The sequence below is a fragment of the Gobio gobio genome (genome assembly GCF_949357685.1).
Source record: "Gobio gobio genome assembly, chromosome: 7".
In the NCBI taxonomy this organism is placed as follows: Eukaryota; Metazoa; Chordata; class Actinopteri; order Cypriniformes; family Gobionidae; genus Gobio; species Gobio gobio.
The window spans coordinates 30,093,355-30,115,738 of NC_137103.1; the positions used below are offsets into that span (position 1 = coordinate 30,093,355).

General features: G+C 38.7%; 1 protein-coding gene across 2 annotated transcripts in view; it reads right to left on the reverse strand.

Annotated features, from left to right (window-relative positions):
• Window positions 1–405: 405 nt before the first annotated feature.
• zmym2 (zinc finger, MYM-type 2) overlaps window positions 406–22,384 on the reverse strand; it is a 34,467-nt gene continuing 12,488 nt past the window's right edge. For both annotated transcript variants that reach the window (XM_079822372.1, XM_079822373.1), the window contains exons 9-23: window positions 21,359–21,509; window positions 20,978–21,150; window positions 20,487–20,652; window positions 20,373–20,404; window positions 20,112–20,253; window positions 19,894–20,021; window positions 12,928–13,093; window positions 12,493–12,627; window positions 12,212–12,321; window positions 11,838–12,027; window positions 11,339–11,481; window positions 7,757–7,871; window positions 6,507–6,749; window positions 3,679–3,814; window positions 406–2,750 (exon numbers count right to left, since the gene is read on the reverse strand). In XM_079822372.1, coding sequence (XP_079678498.1) covers window positions 2,564–2,750; window positions 3,679–3,814; window positions 6,507–6,749; window positions 7,757–7,871; window positions 11,339–11,481; window positions 11,838–12,027; window positions 12,212–12,321; window positions 12,493–12,627; window positions 12,928–13,093; window positions 19,894–20,021; window positions 20,112–20,253; window positions 20,373–20,404; window positions 20,487–20,652; window positions 20,978–21,150; window positions 21,359–21,509 — 2,217 coding nt within the window. In that variant the 3' untranslated portion in view covers window positions 406–2,563. The remainder of the gene's footprint in view (window positions 2,751–3,678; window positions 3,815–6,506; window positions 6,750–7,756; window positions 7,872–11,338; window positions 11,482–11,837; window positions 12,028–12,211; window positions 12,322–12,492; window positions 12,628–12,927; window positions 13,094–19,893; window positions 20,022–20,111; window positions 20,254–20,372; window positions 20,405–20,486; window positions 20,653–20,977; window positions 21,151–21,358; window positions 21,510–22,384) is intronic.

The window sequence follows — 22,384 nt, forward strand, 5'->3', positions numbered from 1 at the left end:
TTGCGGGCGGGTTAGTTGAAAACGTCGGTCGGGTGCGGGTTGTTTATACATTGACCCGCGCATCACTGCTATACACTACAAGTCAAAATTTTGGACACATTTGACTAAATTTGCTTTTAGCGACGCTAACTTAACCAAATTAAATTGAAAAAGTAGCTGACCGTTTTCCTGAACCCCATGCATCCTCATCTGCCAGTTTTAATAATCGCTCTAATTTGATAAATATCAGGAAGTCCACAGGACATACTATAACGAAAAGGAACGATATTGTTAGTGCATTCATGTCCTCCTGGGAAGTTTGTATTTACTAGTTGGGAAGCAAGTCACTTGTTGATTAAAATTCTCTCAATTACCTACAAGATAACGAAGAACAAATATGCATCAGGTGTGTTTTGCTTTGTTTTTAATCAATGAAGTAAACTTTATTGCTAAGTATTATTTTATTAAATTACAATGCTATTATATTTTGCGCAGCCAATTCATTGCAATTAAGAAAAAGCCTGACAATGTAACTGATAAATACTACACTACAGTACTTTAGTATTCCTGTTTCTCACTGACATGGCCCCAACTCATAATCTCGGTAAAGTAACGTAAAAAGTTTCCCACTCGTATTATTTACGACTTAGTGTACGTACAACTCGTAAATACGATCTTTCCAACATAACTTTGAACCATCATTTTCAGAATAATCCCCCCCTCCCCCAGCTGATGACCGATAAAAACACCACCTGACTTTAAAAAGCTTGAGCATTTAAAGTGGCAATGACAACATAATTCATTAGTTATCTTTAAAGCTTTTGGTGTGAACAAATGGGCCTTTAAATACACTTGCAAATTGCTTACTTGTGCAATATTCATATTCTGTTGTATAGGAAAACGCATAAAAAAAAAAAGACAGTTAAAGTGCTTTGAGACAAAAAAAATGTGTGCTCATGTACAAGTTTCATTACAAAACTAAAATAAACCGTAAATAATCATGGAAAACAGAACAACAGAAAAGTCAACAAGGGGCCAACACACATTGGTCTTTCTATAGCAAGATGAACCTTGCGAAATTTGAGAGAACCAGAGCTGTAATCCTAGGTGGCTTCTTTAGATTGGAAGTATATATTCCTATAGAAAGACAGTGTAATTAACCTTCCATGGTGTTATGACTTTTTAATATAATGGTAATATAATATAAAGTGAAACATAATAGTAATGACGTTGGATTTGCAAGCATGTACAAATTTCACTTCAAGTTGAACATTTCCTCAAGCTAGATGATTTGAGGTATCATTCATGTCCACTGCAAAAACAGTGCAGGATAAGTTGTGCCAAAGTTGAATATTTTTCAAAACCCTTTAACCAACCTATTACCCCTCCCAAGACAACAGAAGTAAAAGGGCTGTAAACAAAATTACAAAACAGAAAATTCCCATTTCACAGTCCTGCTTAAGAGAGTGTGAGTGTATGTAAATAATATTTAAAAAAATATGCTCTTTAAAAGGGTGTTAAGGTAAACCATTATGAGACCATGAAATTAGCTTGTAATTTATTGGTAGAAAAGGTCAAGGAAAATAACCGTAAAAGCCATGAAAACATAAACCCCACTGACTTTCACCTTATAAATAAAATCACCTTTACTCTTGCATAAGCTAAGTGTTCGAAACGCAACGTTTAATTATCTTTGTGCACACGCACATCCTTCAAATGACTCAAGACTCCAGGAAGGGTATAGAGCAAATCCTATGACAAAGTTTAAACTGACAACACGTCTCTGCTTATCTGTGTAATCAGGATATGCTGCAGATGAAATTCAAAGTCAAATTTCATACACTTGATTGTTCAAAGGAATAGATTCACACTTAAAGGTTCAACGCCAGTAACATATTGGCTGTGCAGGACCAACTCCTATCCAATCCACTCCAAAACAACTCAAGAAAGGGGAGGGAAAGATACACACACAGTCACAAACACACTCATTCCACTCGCACAAAGAAGAGGTCCAGGGCTGCAGCAGGTTTTAATGCTATTATGGAAGGCCAGAGCATTTGCACACATGGCACAGCGTCCAACACACACACACACACCCTGCACTGCTATTACAAAATCTTGGACTCTCTCTTTAACAGTTGTCAATCAACAGTAATAAATAAATGTAATCTTTAGAAGGCTTTGTTGGGCAGGAAGAAAAAAAACATCCCATTACTTTTCTTACAGGACCAAAGTTCCTGTGTCTCTTGTCTGCTAACAGACTACACTCAGAAATATTTTCAGACCACAGTGGCCTCACAATTAATGCTACATGAACAAAAGTTTTCAACAAATTGAAAAGAAGGGGGGGGACACGAAGAAAGCAGCATCCTGTAGGTCTCATTTTTAGAGAAAACTCCTCAGGGACTTTGGGAAGACTGATCTGAATCAGTATAATCCCACCAAAATCCATCCTGACATCATCTCTTAGCTGTATTGTATCAGTGTGTTTAAAGGGAGAGTGACAGGGTGACATGGTAAGCAGCTCGTGGTGATGCACAGGGTGTCACGACAGCATGGTAAGAAGTCTTCAGTGCATCGGCCTCTAGACTCCCTCCTCCCCGTGCTGGTTGTCTTTATAGATATCTCTGACCAGTAGCACTCGAGTTAGGAGCCTAGCCAGCGTGCTCTTCTCTAGAGGTGTTGAGCTGAACCACAGCGGACTGTCCGAGGAAGCAGAGACCTCTGGCTTCATGTAAAAAAAATCTGTCCTCTGTCTCACAGACTCTGGGCTGAGGAGAGAGGAAGAGATGAGACGGGTCAAAAAAAACGCTCAAAAAACAGCAGTCAGATCCCACAAAGTCTATTTAACAGAACTAGATATACAGAGATATAAAAAATACAAATAATTTCCTGTTATGGGGGATAAACTGATATATATTTGAATAAAACCCTAATATCAATCGTTTTAAAATGCTACAAGTATATTTAATAAATCACGGTTTGAAAAATGGATATTCATTTTGAGATTTGCTAAAGACTGCTGTTAAATTGAACAAATTATTCATTTTAATCTCCACTGCATAATTAGATCTACACTACCATTCAAAATGTTTTCCAGTCTTCAGTGTCACATGATCCCCCAGAAATCATTATAAAATGCTGATTTGGTGCTCAATAAAATATAATTATAAATGTTGAATGGTAGAGTTATGCTGCTTAATATGTTTTGTGAAAACATGATACAATTTCTTCAGGATACTTGAATAAATACAATGAACTTCAACATTTGATAACACAATGAACAACAACATTTATTTGAAATCGAAAACTGTCACTTTTGATCAATTTAATGCGTCCTTGTTTAAGTCTTAATGTCATTTTTGTTCATCCAGCCTGTTTCAAGTTTTCAAACGGTTTACATTAATGCCTCAACAAAACAGGAGTTCTGACTGCACAGCTGCATCACCGCAGGGTCTCTTTACAGAGCATGATGTGTCCTCATACTACAAGTGTCAACACCATGTTTCAGGATGTGAACAGCAAATGTTATAATCACTGGACACTGCTTAGTTCAAAACTATTTGAAGTAGCTAATCATGGTCTTGGGTTGCCCTTTCCCATCGAAAAAGTTCTGGTGCTCGGCCAGAGGATCTGCACACCTCTTTCAGATGAAGTTCTTAAAATGTTTAACATAAGTAACCGTTATATGTGACTCACCACTTCGAAAGGTAAAGCTCATAGAGTCGGCACTCGTGTTTCTTAACAGGACAGGGAGCAGATCCTCCTGAACCACTGTCCTCCTCAAAGTTTGAGTCGCAGTCGTCTTTACGCCTCCTCTTACTCTCTGATTGCTCTAGGGAAAAAGGAGACATATCAGCATCAGGTACAAAACATAACATAACAGCAATACTGATGATAAAATATATCAAAAAGTATAACTACAGTACATTTTAAATGTACTCTGCCGTTCAAATGTTTTTGATCTGTATGATTTTTAATGTTTTTAGAAGAAGTCTCTTATGCTCAACAAAGGTTGCATTTATTTATATATATATATATATATATATAAAAAAAAAAAAGTACTATTGTGAAATATTAAAGTGTAAAATAACTTATATTTGAATATATTTTAAAATGTCATTTATTCCTGTGATGCAAAGCTGAAATTTTGAGCATCACTACTCCAGGTAGGGCTGGGTGATATGGCTGAAAACTGAATCACGATATAAGGGTTTCATATCGGTCGATATCGATAATTATTGTTCAGATATTTTTATGACCTATTTAAAATAAGGACCACGAGAAAAATATTTTACATTTAAACATTATTTTAAATGTAACCTTCCTCTGATTATAATCCCCTCAGTTATAAAGGCAGAAATGTCAACACAACCATGGAAAACACTCAAATAATTAAAATATAAACACAAGTCTAAAAATCACAATGAACACTAAACAATTATCTCTTAACATTAAGGTGCAGTGCCTCAGTTATTTCTTTGTAACCGTTACCGTTTAGATGTTTTGTCATAAGGCACTGATGCAGAGTACCTCTCCATGTAGTTTCAAAGGCTGAATCCGAAATCGCCCCCTATACCCTTAAATAGGGCGCTATTTGAGGGGACAGCCATTTGTAGTGGTGTCCAAAACGATAGTGGATGTTATTGAGTGCACTCATTCAATCCCACAATGCACCGCAATAACAAATGTACAGCCGATGTACACACAGCGCCTGTCTGAATTCTCTCACTTGTTTTCATTCACTCACTCAAGTGAACTGTATTAGTGAATAAAAGAGGGAATAGTGATTGAGGGTTTAGGGGGCGATTTCGAATTCAGCCAAAGCAAGAATAGCACAATGGCGAGCGCGTCAAGTTTAAACACGTCGCCAAATGAACGAGGTGCACGTGCTGCGGAGCCAGACGAAAGTATAAACAAGGCTGGTAAAACAAGTTTGTGGTATTGCCAGTCTTGGTGGGGATGACAATTTGCAGACGACATTGGTCTGACTACGGCAACGATACAACGATATGGCGCAACCAAACCTGATACAGTTACATGATTGGCTGTTAGCCTGTCACTCCCTACGTTGCTTGGTTACCAGAGAGCGAGTGCCTTTGTTCATGCAACCAAACTTGCTTCGCAACCTCTGGTTTCTTCCGACAAAGAAAAATAATTAATCGAACGTTTTATTGAACACATTTTTTATTGATATCGATTACGTGTCTATCGCGATACATATCGTTATCGTTTTAACACCCAGCCCTAACTCCAGTCTTCAGTCACATGATCCTTCAGAAATCATTCTAATTTGATGATTTGCTGCTCAAGAAACATTTATGATTATCATTGTTGAAAAAATATTTTTTTCAGGATTATTTGATGAATAGAAGTTCAAAGGAACAGCATTTATTTTAAATAGAATCTTTTGTAAAATTATAAATGTTTTTACTGTCACTTTTGATCAATTTAATGCATCCACAAGACTAAAATGTGAAGAGATTTCTTGTCGAGGTGAAAAGCTGTCTCGCGTTATATTGTCATGACGGAGTGTGAGGGTGAAGTTAGGATAGAATATGTCACCGCTACGTTTACATTTCTCCACTGTAGTTGCTTTTTATATAAACAAAAAACAATTTAATTCAGGTGGATAACGGTCGCTTCAATTCCATCAGCTCATCCAACACAAGCTGTTCGAGTCATACATAGTGCGCAGCACTGATCACGTGACGAGAAGACTGACAGGACCGTGGTGGAGGATTCGTTGCGCAACAGAAGTGTCAGACAATCGTCTATTTTAAAATGCGCTTTCAGTACCACCGCTCAATAATCAGAGTATGCATGATCACGAAATTGAAAGTGAAAGTAAACAAGAGCGTGCATTCAAACGCAACATGATACAATTTCTTCAGGATCCTTGAATAAATACAATGAACTTCAACATTTGATAACATACAATGAACAACAATATTTATTTGAAATCAAAAACTTTTCACTTTTGATCAATTTAATGCGTCCTTGTTTAAGTCTTAATGTAATTTTTGTTCATCCAGCCTGTTTCAAGTTTTCAAACGGTTTACATTAATGCCTCAACAAAACAGGAGTTCTGACTGCAGAGCTGCATCACCGCAGGGTCTCTTTACAGAGCATGATGTGTCCTCATACTACAAGTGTCAACACCATGTTTCAGGATGTGAACAGCAAATGTTATAATCACTGGACACTGCTTAGTTCAAAACTATTTGAAGTAGCTAATCATGGTCTTGGGTTGCCCTTTCCCATCGAAAAAGCAAATCATCAAATTAGAATGATTTCTGAAGGATCATGTAACACTGAAGACTGGAGTAATGATGCTGAAAATTCAGCTTTGCATCACAGAAATAAATAGCATTTTAAAATATTTTATATTTTTCACAAAATTACTGTTTTTTTGTATTTTTAATCAAATAAATGCAGCCTTGGTGAGCATAAGAGACTTCTTCTAAAAACATAAAAAATCTTACTGATCAAAAACCTTTGAAAGGCAGTGTATAAATGTTGCATACCATGCTGCTCCTGTGAGATGGAGGGGATGCGTATACAGACGGTGGTCTCATGGCTGTGCGGTTTGGAACTGCTAGGGCCGTAGACGTTTCCAAACGAGAGGCGTAAGTGCTGTTCAGAGGTGCGAAGACCAAAGTATTTGGTGTTGAGATATAGGAGGGATCCCAGTAGGACTGAGGGTGTCTGCTCCCCGAGCTGGCCGCTGCTCCACAGATACTGCTCTTCAACACGACCCCACCGAGAACCTTAAAACACAAAACCACTCACACTTAACACTGATCATAACAGCTCATGCAAAATATGTTATTGTATTTCTAATCAGCAATCAAATTAGACAACATTCAAAATCAGGTTAAAGGTAGGGTAGGCAAATAAAATTATATAAACGGGTTTTGTTATACTGGTTAAAACGCTCTATACATCCGGATAACAACCAATAATAGAAGTGGTCTAAATATTAAAACATGAACATATATCTTCTGTGGAAGTCTCAGGACCAAACAATGTTCGTCCAATCATTGCATTTGGTCCGCATGCAATGATAAGATGTCCAACCTGTCTGTTAACATATGTATTTCCATACCTCCACACACCCTGCTCGCGCAGACATCACACGTCATCAGCACGTTCTGTAAGGCTTTGCAGAGTTGTAGACAGTCACAGAGCACCATAAACGAACAGCAGCCGCCTTTTACAGTTCCACCTGTACCGAAACAACGAGCTTATGCTGCGTTCACGCCGTCGTCACTAATAACGATATGGCAACCCGTGACGTTCTACCCGGAGCTGTTCATGTTCTCAGACTATTTCAACACCATCAACGCCGAAATTAATCTGCAGCAGTCAGGTGGTATAAGTTTGAGCTCTGCAACTTGTTTACGTTCATTATTATTGAAGTTTTATTTGCTTTGATACATGAGAAAATTTAACGGCGCCTTTCATGTCACTGTGCAGACTCTGCTATGCGCGTTCATATCTTTTGGTGGAGGTGTGGCTTTGGAGAGCACTGAGAAGGGATGGTGGGATCTCATGCTTTCAAAGCTTACTATTCCTAGCCTCTCCAAAATTGCCTTCCCTACCTTTAAAGAAAGAGTCCATATACAAAGCACTTTTTGTGTGTGAAATGTCCTCATAGTTGGATTGCGTCAACAGCACTTTTCAGAATGTGAACAGCAAGTTATAATCACTGGACATTTCAAAATGACAGTCATATTAGAATGATCTCTTCACACAAATGTATTAGTGCTTTTACCATCAGGAAGGACACTGGGCTGCCAGTCTTTGAGGAGCTTGTCAAGTTCTTCACCAAACATGTGGTACTGTGGGTCACTGAAGAGGTCATCTGTCCTTCCCTTGTCCTGCAAATACTACAAAGCACAGACAAAAATGTGATAAACATGACAGCACATTGCACATGCCTAAATTTTTTTTAAAGTGACTGGATCAGTCTCCAATGAGTAGTGTGATGTGTCCTCATAGCAAAAGCATCAACATCATGTTTCTGGATGTGAACAGCAAATGATATAATCACTGGACACCACTTAACCCAGGAGTTCTCAAGTCTAGACCTCGTTTCCTGCAGAGTTTAGTTTCAAACAACTTTACTACTTCATCATGGTCTCTTCATTTCTCCTTTGCAATTGATGGGAACTGATTGGGAAATTGATGTAATTTTATTCAGGATTCGTTTTTTTTAAACAAATGTTATACTTTATTATTATTGTGTGTGTGTGTGTGTGTGTGTGTGTGTGTGTGTGTGTGTGTGTGTGTGTGTGTTTACGCCATCATGGATATGTTGTGGTGTCACCCTTTCATTTTTGTTTGCTTTATGAAGTGTAAATTAAATGTTTGGACAAATCATGTAACAAAACAATTCTTTATAATCTCCCTTGAGTTCTATGGGTGACTTTTGGAGGTGGGGGTGTGTGTATGCGAGCATGAGCTTTCTGCATTGTGGATGTCTTAGTGTTGCTACTTCATTTCTCTGTATTTGCGTTCTGGCTGATTTAGTGATTTAATTTAGTTTCCCCATACATTTCTAATGTGAGGGCTGGAAAGACCCTAAACATACCAAGTGTGACTCTTTACCACACTAATATACAACCAGATATTCCAAAACACATTCTTTTGTTAGAGCTATCAAGTGTCGACAAAGTCATCAAGTCTCAAGCCATTTAATTGAAGGTAACTTTAGCAAACGTCATTTGAAAAAATAATTTTCAAAATAGCAGAACTGTGTCATCATTAAAATGCCTGTTACAATGCCTATTAATCTGTCGAGTTACAGATGGTCAATAAAGCAATATCATCAATAGAGAACTATTTGTATGAGTCTATCCACCTTATTTTTCAATGCGGAAGTAAGACGTTTTGTACGAGAACAGGGTATATACAGAACTTCTTAAGTTGAATTTAATACCTTTTACTACCTTATTTAATACCTTAAAAATATTTTTTAATACCAGCGCGACTTCAAGCTGCAACTATAGTAGCGTAAATGAAATATCTTTCCAAATGGAATAACATATTGCATCACAATGTAACGAGGTCATTATAACTTAACATCAACTGCCCACAGAGATGAGAATAGAAATAAATACAGAAGAGGAAGGAGACATCTTCATAGTTTGTGCAGTGTACAGAGGGAAATGAGAGCAATTTTCACGGCGCAATGTAGATTTCTTTTCTTTTTCGTTTTAAATCATGAAGGCGAGTCAGTGGATATCACACAAAAACACAATGTGCGCGAGAGTCGGTGAAGTCTCAAACCTAGTCAATTATTCACTACAGAAAGTGAAAGTAAAATCTGACAAGCTTTCGGCGCATATTCTCACAGAGACAAGAGAGATCTCTTTATTTATATAAATCTGCTTTAACATATGCTGATAACGTATAGCCTATAACTGTCTGAATTTATATCCTTAATATTTCTCTTGTGGCCCATATTGTTAAACAAATTAAGAGCAGCTTTATTTCAAAAACAACTTGTTTTACACGAAATGGGCCTATACTTCTCTTCTACTTTCTGATAATACTGATATTATTGTAGTGTTCTGACATATTATAGGCCTATAATTAAAATCATTATCGGTCTATAATTCCTTGTTCAATCGGGCAAAATGTATTTAAATAATGAGGAGTAAGCTAATCTATCTATTCTTTTATTATGCAGCGTGTCGGTTAGGCATTGATACATTATGAAATTATCACAGGTGCAAATTAAATGTAATATCAATTTAATAATAAAAGTAGGCCAACCCTAATAATAATAATAATCATTTATATACATAAATTGTAAATGCTAAATCCTCTTGATATCGATAGCTGATGCATTTGATAGGCTATCTCTCTGTTATAGGTTTTTCGTGCATATTTCACTCGTATAGTGAGCAGACAAGTCGCGCTCGACGATCCGAGCCATGGTGTGAGCACATAAACCGTGAGCTTTGGCTTTACATCGCATGCGATCTACTCGTACAGTGCGAGTAGATAACCTTGCTGAATGTGTATGCCCAGCTTTAAGCAACTTGCATATATCGAAACAGCTCTTCAATGCCATCGCTCAAATATAAAGAGTGGTGTTTAGTTGCAAGGTCTAAACACCACAGCACCTCAGCTCGCAATGTAGCGGTGGTGATAGGGCATAGCGTCTACTGTCTGTCACGCACCTGTTGATGAAGCTGCTAGGACTAACGTTAGGCTACTGCTAACTGCAGTGGTTTGAATCGGGAGAGCAGTCGGGGTTGAGGGCTAAGCAGTGGAGGTTGAGGTCGTTGATGCATCCGTAGCGCAGAACATTGATATGGGAAGCTGCTCGCTACGTCCGCGCATCTTGGTAGCTATTTGATTAACTTACATGCGATTTGACGCCATTCACACCCACCCAAGTTATTGTCTTCTTGCAGACGTGGCAATAAGCCTCGCGGCTGTTGCAAACTACTGGCCTAAGCCAGTCTTTAAATCGTGAGTCCTCCAGCCAGAGGTCCGAGAACTTGCATTTCCCCATGCTTTACTTACTGAATGAAAGCGCGCTCACGTACATGTTTGGCAGCAAGCCAGCCAGCGCGCGCCGCGAACGAACACCACCTCACATGATATCGCGCAGGTCCTACTCTCAACATATAAATAAATCCACGCAAATTTTAGAAAAAAAGGCCTGTACTTAACACAAATTGAAAATGTATCTAAAAAAAATTTGGCTCTAAAAATTTAATACCTCGTCAGATGACGTTTACTACTTTTTAATGGCCTTAATTTTGGCTAATTTCATTTACTACCTTTTACAACCCTGCGGACACCCTGGTAAAAGGTGCACTATGCAGGACTTTCGAAAAAATATAGAGCATGCTTATTTCCCTTATTTTTACATTTAGATTACCTTTATTGTAGTCTAATGCTCACTGAAATGTAACCTTCAAAATCACAAATAATGTAATAATTTAAAAATTACATTCAAACTTTAGCAATTTTGAATTTTATTATATTTATTTATTTAATTTATTATGAATTAATAGTATAACGCTACTGTGGAGTAAAGCCTGTATCTATGAATTTTTATTGATGTATATCGGGTTCCAATAAGCATATTGCAACTTTCATTTACTTCAAATGCATAGGTTTACTGAAGCGCAAAATGTGTCTAATACAGTGATTCTCAACCCCCTCCCCCAATTCAAGACTTGAATTGCGTGTGTCTGATGAGAAAGACACAAAATGTGCAGTGGTGGGGGTGCCTAGGACATTTGAGAAGCACTAGTCTAATGATCTTCATTCTTCATTTATAGCTTTAATGGGCAATAGGCATGTGCAAGACTCAGGATGTGGACAGTCTCACCTTCTGGATGCTGAGACAGAGGTAAAGGAGACTGTCTGGTGTATAGTGCTCTCCGTTGGGTCGACGCACCTCTTTGACGAAGCAAGATAAAGACTGATTCAGCTCTGCTGGGCTCAGGGACAGGAGACTGTCTTTTAAACTAACTGTCCATGAGAAACAAAAATATTTACCTTGAGCAACATCAGTACAGCATTGAGAGACATTTTAAGAGTATTTTAAGGACTTTTTTTTTTTTACACAAACATGGCATCATTTTACAAGAGTGATTCTACCATCAATTCAGATGGAAAAATGCCCTCATATTTCAAAGTGATCAACAAAACTGTTTCAGAATGTGAACAGCAGTGAAGTTATAATCATTGAGCACATTTAAACCAAACTAAAGTCTCAAACAATCCAGGCTTAAAATCTGGCATTACAATCTACAAATCAAGCATTAAGCAAAATAAGCATGAATGAACGAAGTTTAATTTTGAGGAAGATGAATCATGACGAATACCCTGTTTCTGGCTCTCCTTTCCTTTGGACTGACTGGACGGTGAGGCTTCAGATGTGGCCCATCTCCTCCATGCGTTTAAGCCGTATCTGGAGCTCAAGGGGAAAGAGCTATCTACTGCTGAGGGCTCTACTGTTGGTGATGAGGATAATGAGGATGAAGACTCATCCTCTACTGCCCGTCTCTTCTGACCCTGCAGCAAAAGCAGGTCAGAAACATTAGCAAACGCACAGTCATTGTTAAGAATCAGCCTCTGTGCCTATGAGCCTCATATAAAACTTAAGCAATCACGACACATCAGAATGTGAACAGCAAATGGTTTTCTAATCACAGGATAGCACTTGATGTGATGTAATTGGGGTGGATGCGGTCATTACCCTCCTCCTGGTTCTGGGCCGAGGCGTCTTCTCTTTCTCCTCAGCCAGGACTGGAGGCAACGAAAAGAGCATGTCTGTATCTAGACGCTCAACCAGGACGGGCTCTGATGCTGGAACAGACCAGAGCAACATGTCTTCACAACGTATAATTTTGCATTTTGGAAACAGTGATTACATATTCAGAGAGATTACTAGAGGAAAATAGTTGATTTTAAAAGGTAGACATCACGATTGGTAGAATATTTTGCAATAACGATCATGTTCATTTGGAGGTAGTGTACCTAGGGGCAGGTCCTTCTCCAGGTCCAAATCTGGTTCATACTTGTCTTCTTCATCCTCTTCTGAGCTACCACTGCCATTTTCATGTTTTACACTTTCCATCTTCACTTCTCTACTGCTCTCTTCACATTTGATGTCTACACAAAAAAAGAAAAAACACGACAAGAGGTTTTGCTTGTAGGATTTCAGCTAACGTTGCATTGATTCTACATGATGGGTTTTTGACAATTTGTTGTAAACAGGCTCAAGACGACACTAGACATGCAGTGGCATTAACAAGAAAAAGGGGTGCAGTGAATGGAGAGAAAAGACAGGTTTATAAAGAATTGAGTGTCAAAAAAGCTGAGAAATGAGAATCTGTGTGAGGTGAAGGCAGTGACTCAAATAGAGTCTTGCTTCCATCTGTCAAAGGTAGGTGGCTCCTAACAGGTTCTTACTTGAGCATTTGGGTTTCTCATCTTCTTCATGTGCAATCACTTCAGCCATCGCTATTAGATCAGCTTCCAGAGGGTCAGAGGGAACTTTGGCTTTGAGCTCATTGATGGTCTTCACAATCTGCTCAGCGTTCTGCAGCGTGGTTGGTAGAAACACTGGCACAGGCACCTGAAAGCACCAAAACGAGCCACAGAGCAATTAGGGTCATCTCCATGAAGGCATGTTGTTGTAATATATTTCAGACCATTCTTACGTTTTAATAAAATAAAATAGATGAATAGAATAAATAATTTAAAATATAAAATATATATTTTATATATTATAATAAAAAAAAATTTATAAACGTATTCATTTAAATTCAATAAATAAAATAACTTTATAAGCACAACAAAGCATTTACACAAATGGACTTTGACTGAATTCTACTGTATTTTCAACTGGTAGAGGAGTCTGCCTCTCATATACATACTAAAACAACACACATACATATATGTCAGGAATAATGGAAGACAGGCTGTTGAATTATTATTAAAAACATAAATGTACTCCCTAAGTGGTAATATGTTTTATGTGTTATTACTATGTGAAAGTGTGGATGTTAGGGGTGTAACGGTACACAAAACTGACGGTTCAGTACGTACCTCGGTTTTGAAGTCACGGTTCGGTACAGCAGTTTTAAAAAACGCCTTTTTTATTTATTTTTTATGAAACAGTGGTTTACTGAAAAAATTGTGTGTCCTTAAATTAATTAAATTATAACTAAAAGTTTCTTAAAGATAATGCTGTAAACTATATAGGGAGCCCTTACTTGCACATTATTACTATAATATTCAAGATTAACAACAGAGCCCAAACTATGAGCCTATATTCAGCTGATATTCATGTTTAGTTATAGGATAATCAACACTCAAATAACACATTGTGTGCAAACTTCACATAAGCCAGTTTTTGCATTAACTCCTAAATCTAATTATAAAATTATGTTTTTTCTCCAATTCATTGTTGAAATATAATCTTAGTGACTGTCATTTTCATGACAGATTTATCTAAACATAGCATTAAATAATCAAGACATCACTAACAGGTTAAGTAGAATGAATGAATGAATGAGTGAGTGTGAGTATGTATGCATGTATGCATGTATGCATGTATGTATGTATGTATGTATGCATGTATGTATATATGTATATATGTATATATGTATATATGTGTGTATGTGTGTATGTGTGTATGTGTGTATGTGTGTATGTGTGTATATGTGTATATGTGTATATATGTGTATATATGTGTATATATGTATATATGTATATATGTATATATGTATATATGTATATATGTATATATGTATTCGGCAAATCAGATCACGCGTCCATTCTACTTTTGCCCGCTTACAGGCAGAGACTGAAACAGGAAGCACCCGCCCTCAGAACCATCCAGTGCTGGTCAGACCAATCGGACTCTATGCTACAGGACTGTTTTGATCACGCGGACTGGGAGATGTTCCGGTCGGCCTCTGATGACGACATCGAGGTCTACGCTGATAGCGTAACGTGTTTCATCAGGAAGTGCGTAGATGACGTTGTTCCGACCAAAACAATTCGGCTGTACCCAAACCAGAAGCCGTGGATAAATGGGGATGTTCGCGCGGCACTCAATGCGCGGACCTTCACTTTTAACTCTGGTAATGCGGAGGAGCATAAACAAGCAAGTTATGCCCTCCGGAAAACAATCAAAGCAGCAAAACGCCAGTACAGGGACAAGATTGAAGGACAGTTCAACACCACCGACTCCAGAAGCATGTGGAGGGGAATTAACACCATCACAGACTATAAAGTAGGGCTGCTCGATTATGGAAAAAATCATAATCACGATTATTTTGGTCAAAATTGAAATCACGATTATGTAACACGATTATTTCACATGACTTTGGGAATGTGTTGTATTTATTAAAAATACACCTTTCAACAATTCAATTGAAATTGTAACATTTGTTGTACTTTTTGAACTATTAAAATAAATAATATAACATATATTCAAATCAAAGTATAAAAGTATTCACATAAAAATGATAATCACAAATAAATAAGATCAACAATATGGTTCGGCTAGATATGCTTTTCAGGTACGTCTAACATTAGTTTTCAGGTACAGAAATGTATCAAATGTAAGGTAGCATTGCATATTTGAGTGCATAAATTAAAGATGAATCCTATTAAACTTACAAAAGCTATTCAATCCGGATCGGATATGCGTCGTCTTTCTCGACTGTATAAAGTTCACTTAAGGCATATACAGACTATGTCTGCTAGGATACTCATCAAGATGGACATGTTGACATACGTTTTGTGTGAGTTTGTCCGTTCAAGAGCAAGACTTGAAAGAGAACTCAATATTTGCGCGCTGAGAGACATGTGCGCGCTCTCGGATGAGTGGACAGAGATACATTTCCTCACAGCGCGCGCGGCTTCTCATTCGCGTCTTCAGGCACTAAACCCGGGTGACGACGGTGAAAACGACTGGTCATATTCAAACATACGGCAGCACTCGCATGCATTGAACAAAGTTTACAAAGAGAGAATTATTTGAAAAATATGAGGGGAAAAAAGGACGTTTACACGGCACCCCTGCTCTCGTCAGTTTTTGTTTCTTTATCAGATTGTCATAGGTCACTCTGTGTTTAATTTTCAAGTGGTAAAACAAATTCGTGATGTTCCCTTGCGTTGCAGCCACTACCATGTAGCAAATCTTGCACGTAGCATGTTTCTGCTCGTCGTCTGATTCCTCGAAGCCAAACTGTTCCCAGACAACGGAGTTGGTTTTGCCTTTTTTGCTCACCAAACGCTGCTGTAACTGCCCTCCTTCTGCCATCTTTACTCGCGCCGAGTTTTTAAATTCTGCACACGAGACTCCCGATCTGAGAAAGTTTGTGGCTTCGGGAGGGGCGGATGAGCGCGTGCGCGTTTCATTCAGAACGCAAGGCAAAATAATCGTTTTTTCTCGATTGTACTATTTTGGTGATCGTTGGGAGGCAAAATCGAAATCGAAATCGAAATTCGATTAATTGCACAGCCCTACTATAAAGGGAACACAAACTCCACCGTGAACACCGCTGCCTCTCTCCCGGACGAGCTCAACACCTTTTATGCTCGCTTTGAGGGAAATAACACCGCCCTCACGGAGAGAGAGCTCGCGGCTGAAGATACAGAGGTTAGTGCACTCTCCGTATCTGAAGCGGATGTTACCCGATCCTTCCGGCGGGTGAACGTCCGAAAAGCTGCGGGTCCAGACGGGATTCCCGGCCGCGTCATCAGAGCGTGCGCGCGCCAACTGGCTGGAGTTTTCACGGACATTTTTAACCTGTCCCTCTCCCTGTCTGTGGTCCCCACATGCTTCAAAACGTCCACCATTGTTCCTGTACCGAAGCAGTCAAAAACACTCTGCTTAAACGACTGGCGTCCTGTTGCTCTGACCCCCATCATCAGCAAATGCTTTGAGAGACTAGTCAGAAACCACATCTGCTCTGTTCTCCCCCCCTCACTGGACCCACTGCAGTTTGCATACCGCAAAAACCGCTCCACTGATGATGCCATTTCATCAACAATTCACACTGCTCTCTCCCACCTGGAAAAGAGGAACACATATGTGAGAATGCTGTTTGTAGACTACAGCTCAGCATTCAACACCATTGTGCCCTCCATACTTGACATTAAACTCCGGGCTCTCGGCTTAAACAGCTTGTTATGCAGCTGGATCCTGGACTTCCTGTCAAACAGACGCCAGGTGGTCAGAATGGGCAGTAACATCTCCTCACCACTGACTCTCAACACTGGAGCCCCTCAGGGCTGTGTTCTCAGCCCACTCCTGTACTCTTTGTACACACATGACTGTGTGGCAACCCACAGCTCCAACACCATCATCAAGTTTGCTGACGATACGACGGTGGTAGGTCTCATCACTGACAATGATGAAACGGCCTACAGAGAGGAGGTGCACACTCTGACACGATGGTGTCAGGAGCACAACCTCTCCCTCAACGTCAGCAAGACCAAGGAGCTGGTGGTCGACTTCAGGAGGAATGAGAGAGAACACCGCCCCATCACCATCGATGGAGCACCGGTGGAGAGAGTCAGCAGCTTCAAGTTCCTCGGTGTCCACATCACAGAGGAACTCTCATGGTCCGTCCACACCGAGGCCGTTGTGAAGAAGGCTCATCAGCGCCTTTTCTTCCTGCGACGGCTGAGGAGGTTTGGAATGAGCCGCCACATCCTCACACGGTTCTACACCTGCACCATAGAGAGCCTGCTGACTGGCTGCATCACCACCTGGTACGGCAACAGTACCGCCCGCAGCCGCAAAGCCCTGCAAAGGGTAGTGCGCACGGCCAGCTGCATCATCGGAGGTGAGCTTCCCTCCCTCCAGGACATTTATGTCAGGCGGTGTGTGAAGAGAGCTCAGAGGATCATCAGAGACTCTAGCCACCCGAACCATGGGCTGCTCTCACTGATGCCATCAGGCAGACGGTACCGCAGCATCAGATCACGCACCAGCCGACTCCAGAACAGCTTCTTCCCACAAACAATCAGACTCCTTAACTCTTGACCCATCAGGATCATAACACACACTGGACAGAATATCACTCAGCACAACCCCACTGTAGATAAAACACACATTATATACACATTTATTTATCATACAGCATCTATTGCACTTTGGATTTCAATTTTTCAATCTGTGAATAATATTTTATACTGTACATTGTATATTATTATTACTATTATAGCGTAGTGTATGTTTAGTGTATATTGTTTAAAGTATATGTATATTGTAAGTATGTGTATATTGTTTAAAGCTGTGAGAACTACACTCACATTGTGTAAATTATTTATTGTTTATTGTAGAGTTTACTGTGCTGTGAGTAATTGTGGGCGAATCAGTGTAATCTGATGCTGCTTTAAATGTTGTACATGTCATGTCATGACTACCATGTTGCTCGGAACTGCACCTAAGAATTTCACCTACTGTTGCACTTGTGCATATGTAGAGTGACAAATAAAGTGATTTGATTTTGATTTGATTTTGAGATATATATATATATATATATATATTATATATAGCATATATTTAGTGAAAGAGTTGATTTCTCTAGTGAATTAACAGCTGTGGACACTGAAGTACTTCTGACTCTGAGGTAAATGATGCTGCGTGACATTGTTTACAAGCTGTTTGACGTTTTTCCGCGATTGAAACACTGATTGAGCGATTACACGACACATGATACGTTTCAGTAAGTGTTATCCTCAACATACATTAAGATATTAAATCATGTTTATTCTTCTGGAAGAGCTGATCGCGTTCACTCACGCGCGTGCCTATACAGTGATGAGTCGTCACATTAAAGAGCGTCAAAACGGCATTTATCATTTGAATTTCGTGATAAAAGCTGTAGCTGTAAGTTTAACTGCTTCAAGAACAGCGACATTACCACCTTGCTACTGATAAATGCATGTGTCTTACTATATATTACATGCATGGGAGAGAGCAGGAGAAAGAGTGTGCTTTCCATAGATAATAAATTGTAACTTCATGGAAATAGTTTGTCATTTTGATCCAATTGTTTGTTACAATTATTTGCTTATGGGATGCAGTGGGTTTTTGTTATTTTGCTGTTGTAGGCTGGAAGGACCTTTGAAATAATTAATGCAGGCGAGAACTGCCTGCACTGTAAACAAAAAAAAATCAGGTCTCCAATTGAAAATCTTCTAGTGACTGATCACATCTAAATTTTTGAGTTGGCCAAATTGAATATCTGTGAATTATATTGCATCAATTCACAGAAATTCAATGTGGCCAACAGGATGTGATCAGTCACTAGAAAATGTTTAATTGGAGACCTGAATTTTTTTTACAGTGTGGAACTACTTTAGCTGTGCGTTTACTGCAAAATAATTGCACACCATAAAACATTCATTAATCATTCATCAGAATCAGGCATTTATCAGCCCTTAGTATAAATATTAGGGCTGGGTAAAAAAAATATCGATTTCTCGATTTTAATCGATTCTCACTTTTACAAAACGATATCGATTCTTAAATCCCAAGAATCGATTACCTGAAGTTTTTTTTTACAAAATTCAAAAACATAAATACTGTTTTGGCGCTGTGGCGCGAGATCGCTCTGCTGCAGCTCAGCTCAAGAGAACCAGCAGCGCGGAGCAAACATGAACGTATCTTCTCTTCCGCCTTAATACCAGTAACAGCGCGAAATAAACACAGATGAGCTTCTGAAAGTGTGTTAAAAGATACAGGACAACTTACCGAAATCCGTATCATGTCAGAGAATCGCTCAATCAGTGTTTCAACCGCAGAAAGATGCAAGTAAAACGGCTTTCAAGTAAACAATGTCATGTAACGTCACAGTTACCTCAGAAAAAACATATCCAGTGTCCATAAACTCGTTAGTCAGCTAGAAAAATTAACTCTAGAGGAGTATTTTGCTAATTATATGCACCACATTACATAGGATATTCATTGTCTATGTTCTTCAATTTTTTATAAATCTGGCAAGTTTTTATGACAGCCACCCTTTAAATGTTTATATTAAAAAAAAAAATAATTGGAGTAGAATTATGATTATGTAATTGTAAAGTTAATATTTTAACTTTATTATTATATAAAAAAAAAAAACATAATTTAGTGTCATTTAAGTGTTTGTATACAAATCAGTTAATTTTTACCTTCAATATTAGTAGGCTAATGTAGTATCAACTGACTCCCATAGTTTACAACATTAGTTCAGAAATTAGTTTTCCTTGAGAAAATTTTTCATGTATTATACCTGATACATATCCAAATTAATCGATATTGAATTGAATCGAAAAGAATTGTGAAATTTGTGTCAATACCCAGCCCTAATAAATATTACGTGTGTATTACAATATGACGCTTTATTTCTGTGAGGAAACACTTACCGGTACAGGTATTGCAAAAGGAGTGGGAGTAGCCTGAGCATAGAGGTTCATGGGTACTGGGATGTAAACGGGAACAGGGATTGGAACAGGAACATACTCCTTTCCTGAGCCCTCCAGGCCTGCCTCATCTGATGGAAAGCAGAGACAAAAGCATATAACCCTCTATCTTTTCCCGAAAGTTTATGCATTTGTATTGTCACAGAACAGAAGGCGCTCACCTGTCTGCAGCGGTTTGCTCTGCATGTGGGGTTTGCAGTAGGTGGCCTTGGTCATGGTAAGGGGCTTACAGAGGACAGCTTTATTCTTCACATCCTTCAGGACCCCTCCCCCCGCATAAGATACAGGCCCCTGAGTAAACGACTGCAAGTCACAATAAGAATGAACGTTAGAGGAAGTTAAATCGAAATGACTACTCTATGTGCAAATCTGTAGTTTCTTGTGTTTAAGAATAATTCAGTCAAAACTGACAGCATCCTCACCATCTTAGACGCTTGGGTTGGTCCTCCAAACCCTGTAAATGGACCAAAGGATTATAGTTTAAACATGACTGCATAGAATATGCATATTTCCCAATGTGGGGTTTTATATTGTACCTAAAGCTGTGTTTTCCGGGCCTTTCTGTGTAGCCATGTCGGGCTCGTTCTGCTGGCAGTAGAAGCGCAGGAGACACTGCTGGTCACAGAAATGCTTCATCTCTGCACGCCACTGCACAGACTCTGCCAGGTTCCCCTGTACCTTACAGCAGTCGCAGCGCGCCGCCTAGTGGACAGCACAGAAATACAGGGATTTCAAATTACTGCAGCACAGATTTGGGTCAAAGATTATAACCTGTAATTTTTTTAAGTATGAAGAGAAATTGTTTAAAGTATGAAGGATCTCCAATATCAACAGTTTCCTTAAATATGTAATCCCTCATATTAGATCTACATTTACTGGGTGTATTGTAATCCAGAGGCCAACTTTTTTCAAACGTCAGTTCAATGCAATACGGCAGTCTCGTACAATCCAGTGTTCAGTAAATGAGCAGAATTATCAGGCGCTTTATCACATAAACTTAAAGTTAGGAATGATCAAATCAGTGTACCTTGTAGTACCAGTCGTGAAACTTTGCAGCACACGTCTCGCTGCAGAAGTCCCTGCTGACTCCGTCTATCTGTTTGGTGACAGATTTCTTACACATCTGGGTGCAGTGGTTACAAGTGACACATTTCAGGCCCAGACGCCTGGCGAAATCCTGCTTAAACAGTAACTTACAGCCTGCAGACGAAATAAAAAGACAGCCTGAAATATCACACCTGTCATTATAAATAAATGTAGTAGATTAAACATCAAATTCATTAGAACATTGTCCTCATACACTAAAGATAAAATCACAGCATGTCATGATGTGAACAGCAGTAGTTTAATCACAGGACAATGTACTGTTAAACGCGCCCAGAAATTCTACTGTAAACAGAATAATGACCTTCACTACAGAAAGGCCTCTTCACCCCCGAGAACTTGACAGTCTCATGCAGAGTCTTCTCTTCCTGACAGTACTCGCAGAACGTCACTATGCAGTGGAGCTTCTTGTAGTCATCACAACAGGTCTTACTGCAGAACTGATGCACTTTATCCTGAGGAGATCAGATATTCAGGCAAATAGTTCAGCCAAAAATCTAAATTGTCATTATTTTCTTGCCCTCATGTCATTCTAAATTCGTATGGTTGAATATAGGCCTGTCACGATAACAAATTTTGCTGGACGATACATTGGCCAAGAAATGATTGCGATAAACGATAATATTGTCGTTCTGAGACCATTTTTATCTAAAATAATGATAATGGCATAATACACCTTTTCAAAGATCAATAAACTTTTATTTCTAAAGACTATTTAACACTGAAAATGGAAAATATTTTAAATATCCACAATAAATGAACAAAACAACCAAAAACAATAAAAGCAATGGACTCTCTGTCTGTTAACAAAAACTTGAATAAATACTAAAAACAATAAATAAAATGGATGGAAACTGCAACGAATGATTGTGTTTTAGGTGCATATTAGGGGTGGCACGGTTCACAAAACCCATGGTTCGTATCACGGTTTTAGGCTCACGGTTTTCGGTTCTGTATGGTTCTTGTTGTTGTTTTTTCTTTTAATTGTTAACACTCCAGAAAATTACTTCAGCATATGATATTTAGCTTAATTATCCACAATTTAGGATACAGTATTAAAATGTTTTTTATATCATGTAATCATGCACAAACTGAATTTGATTTGACTTTAAGCACATTGGGACCATCTCTGAGGAAAGCTAGGTGAGATTTTGATACAGCAAGAGAGAAGACATTGATGACATGCTTTTTATTTATTTGGCAAAAAAAGGAGAATATGTATTGCTATCTCTACAGGAACTTATGTGCCTTTTTAGCACACAAAGATTAAGCTGAAGAATTAACTTGCATTTATCAAACTGCCAACTTCAGTGTAGCTTTAATAAACTCG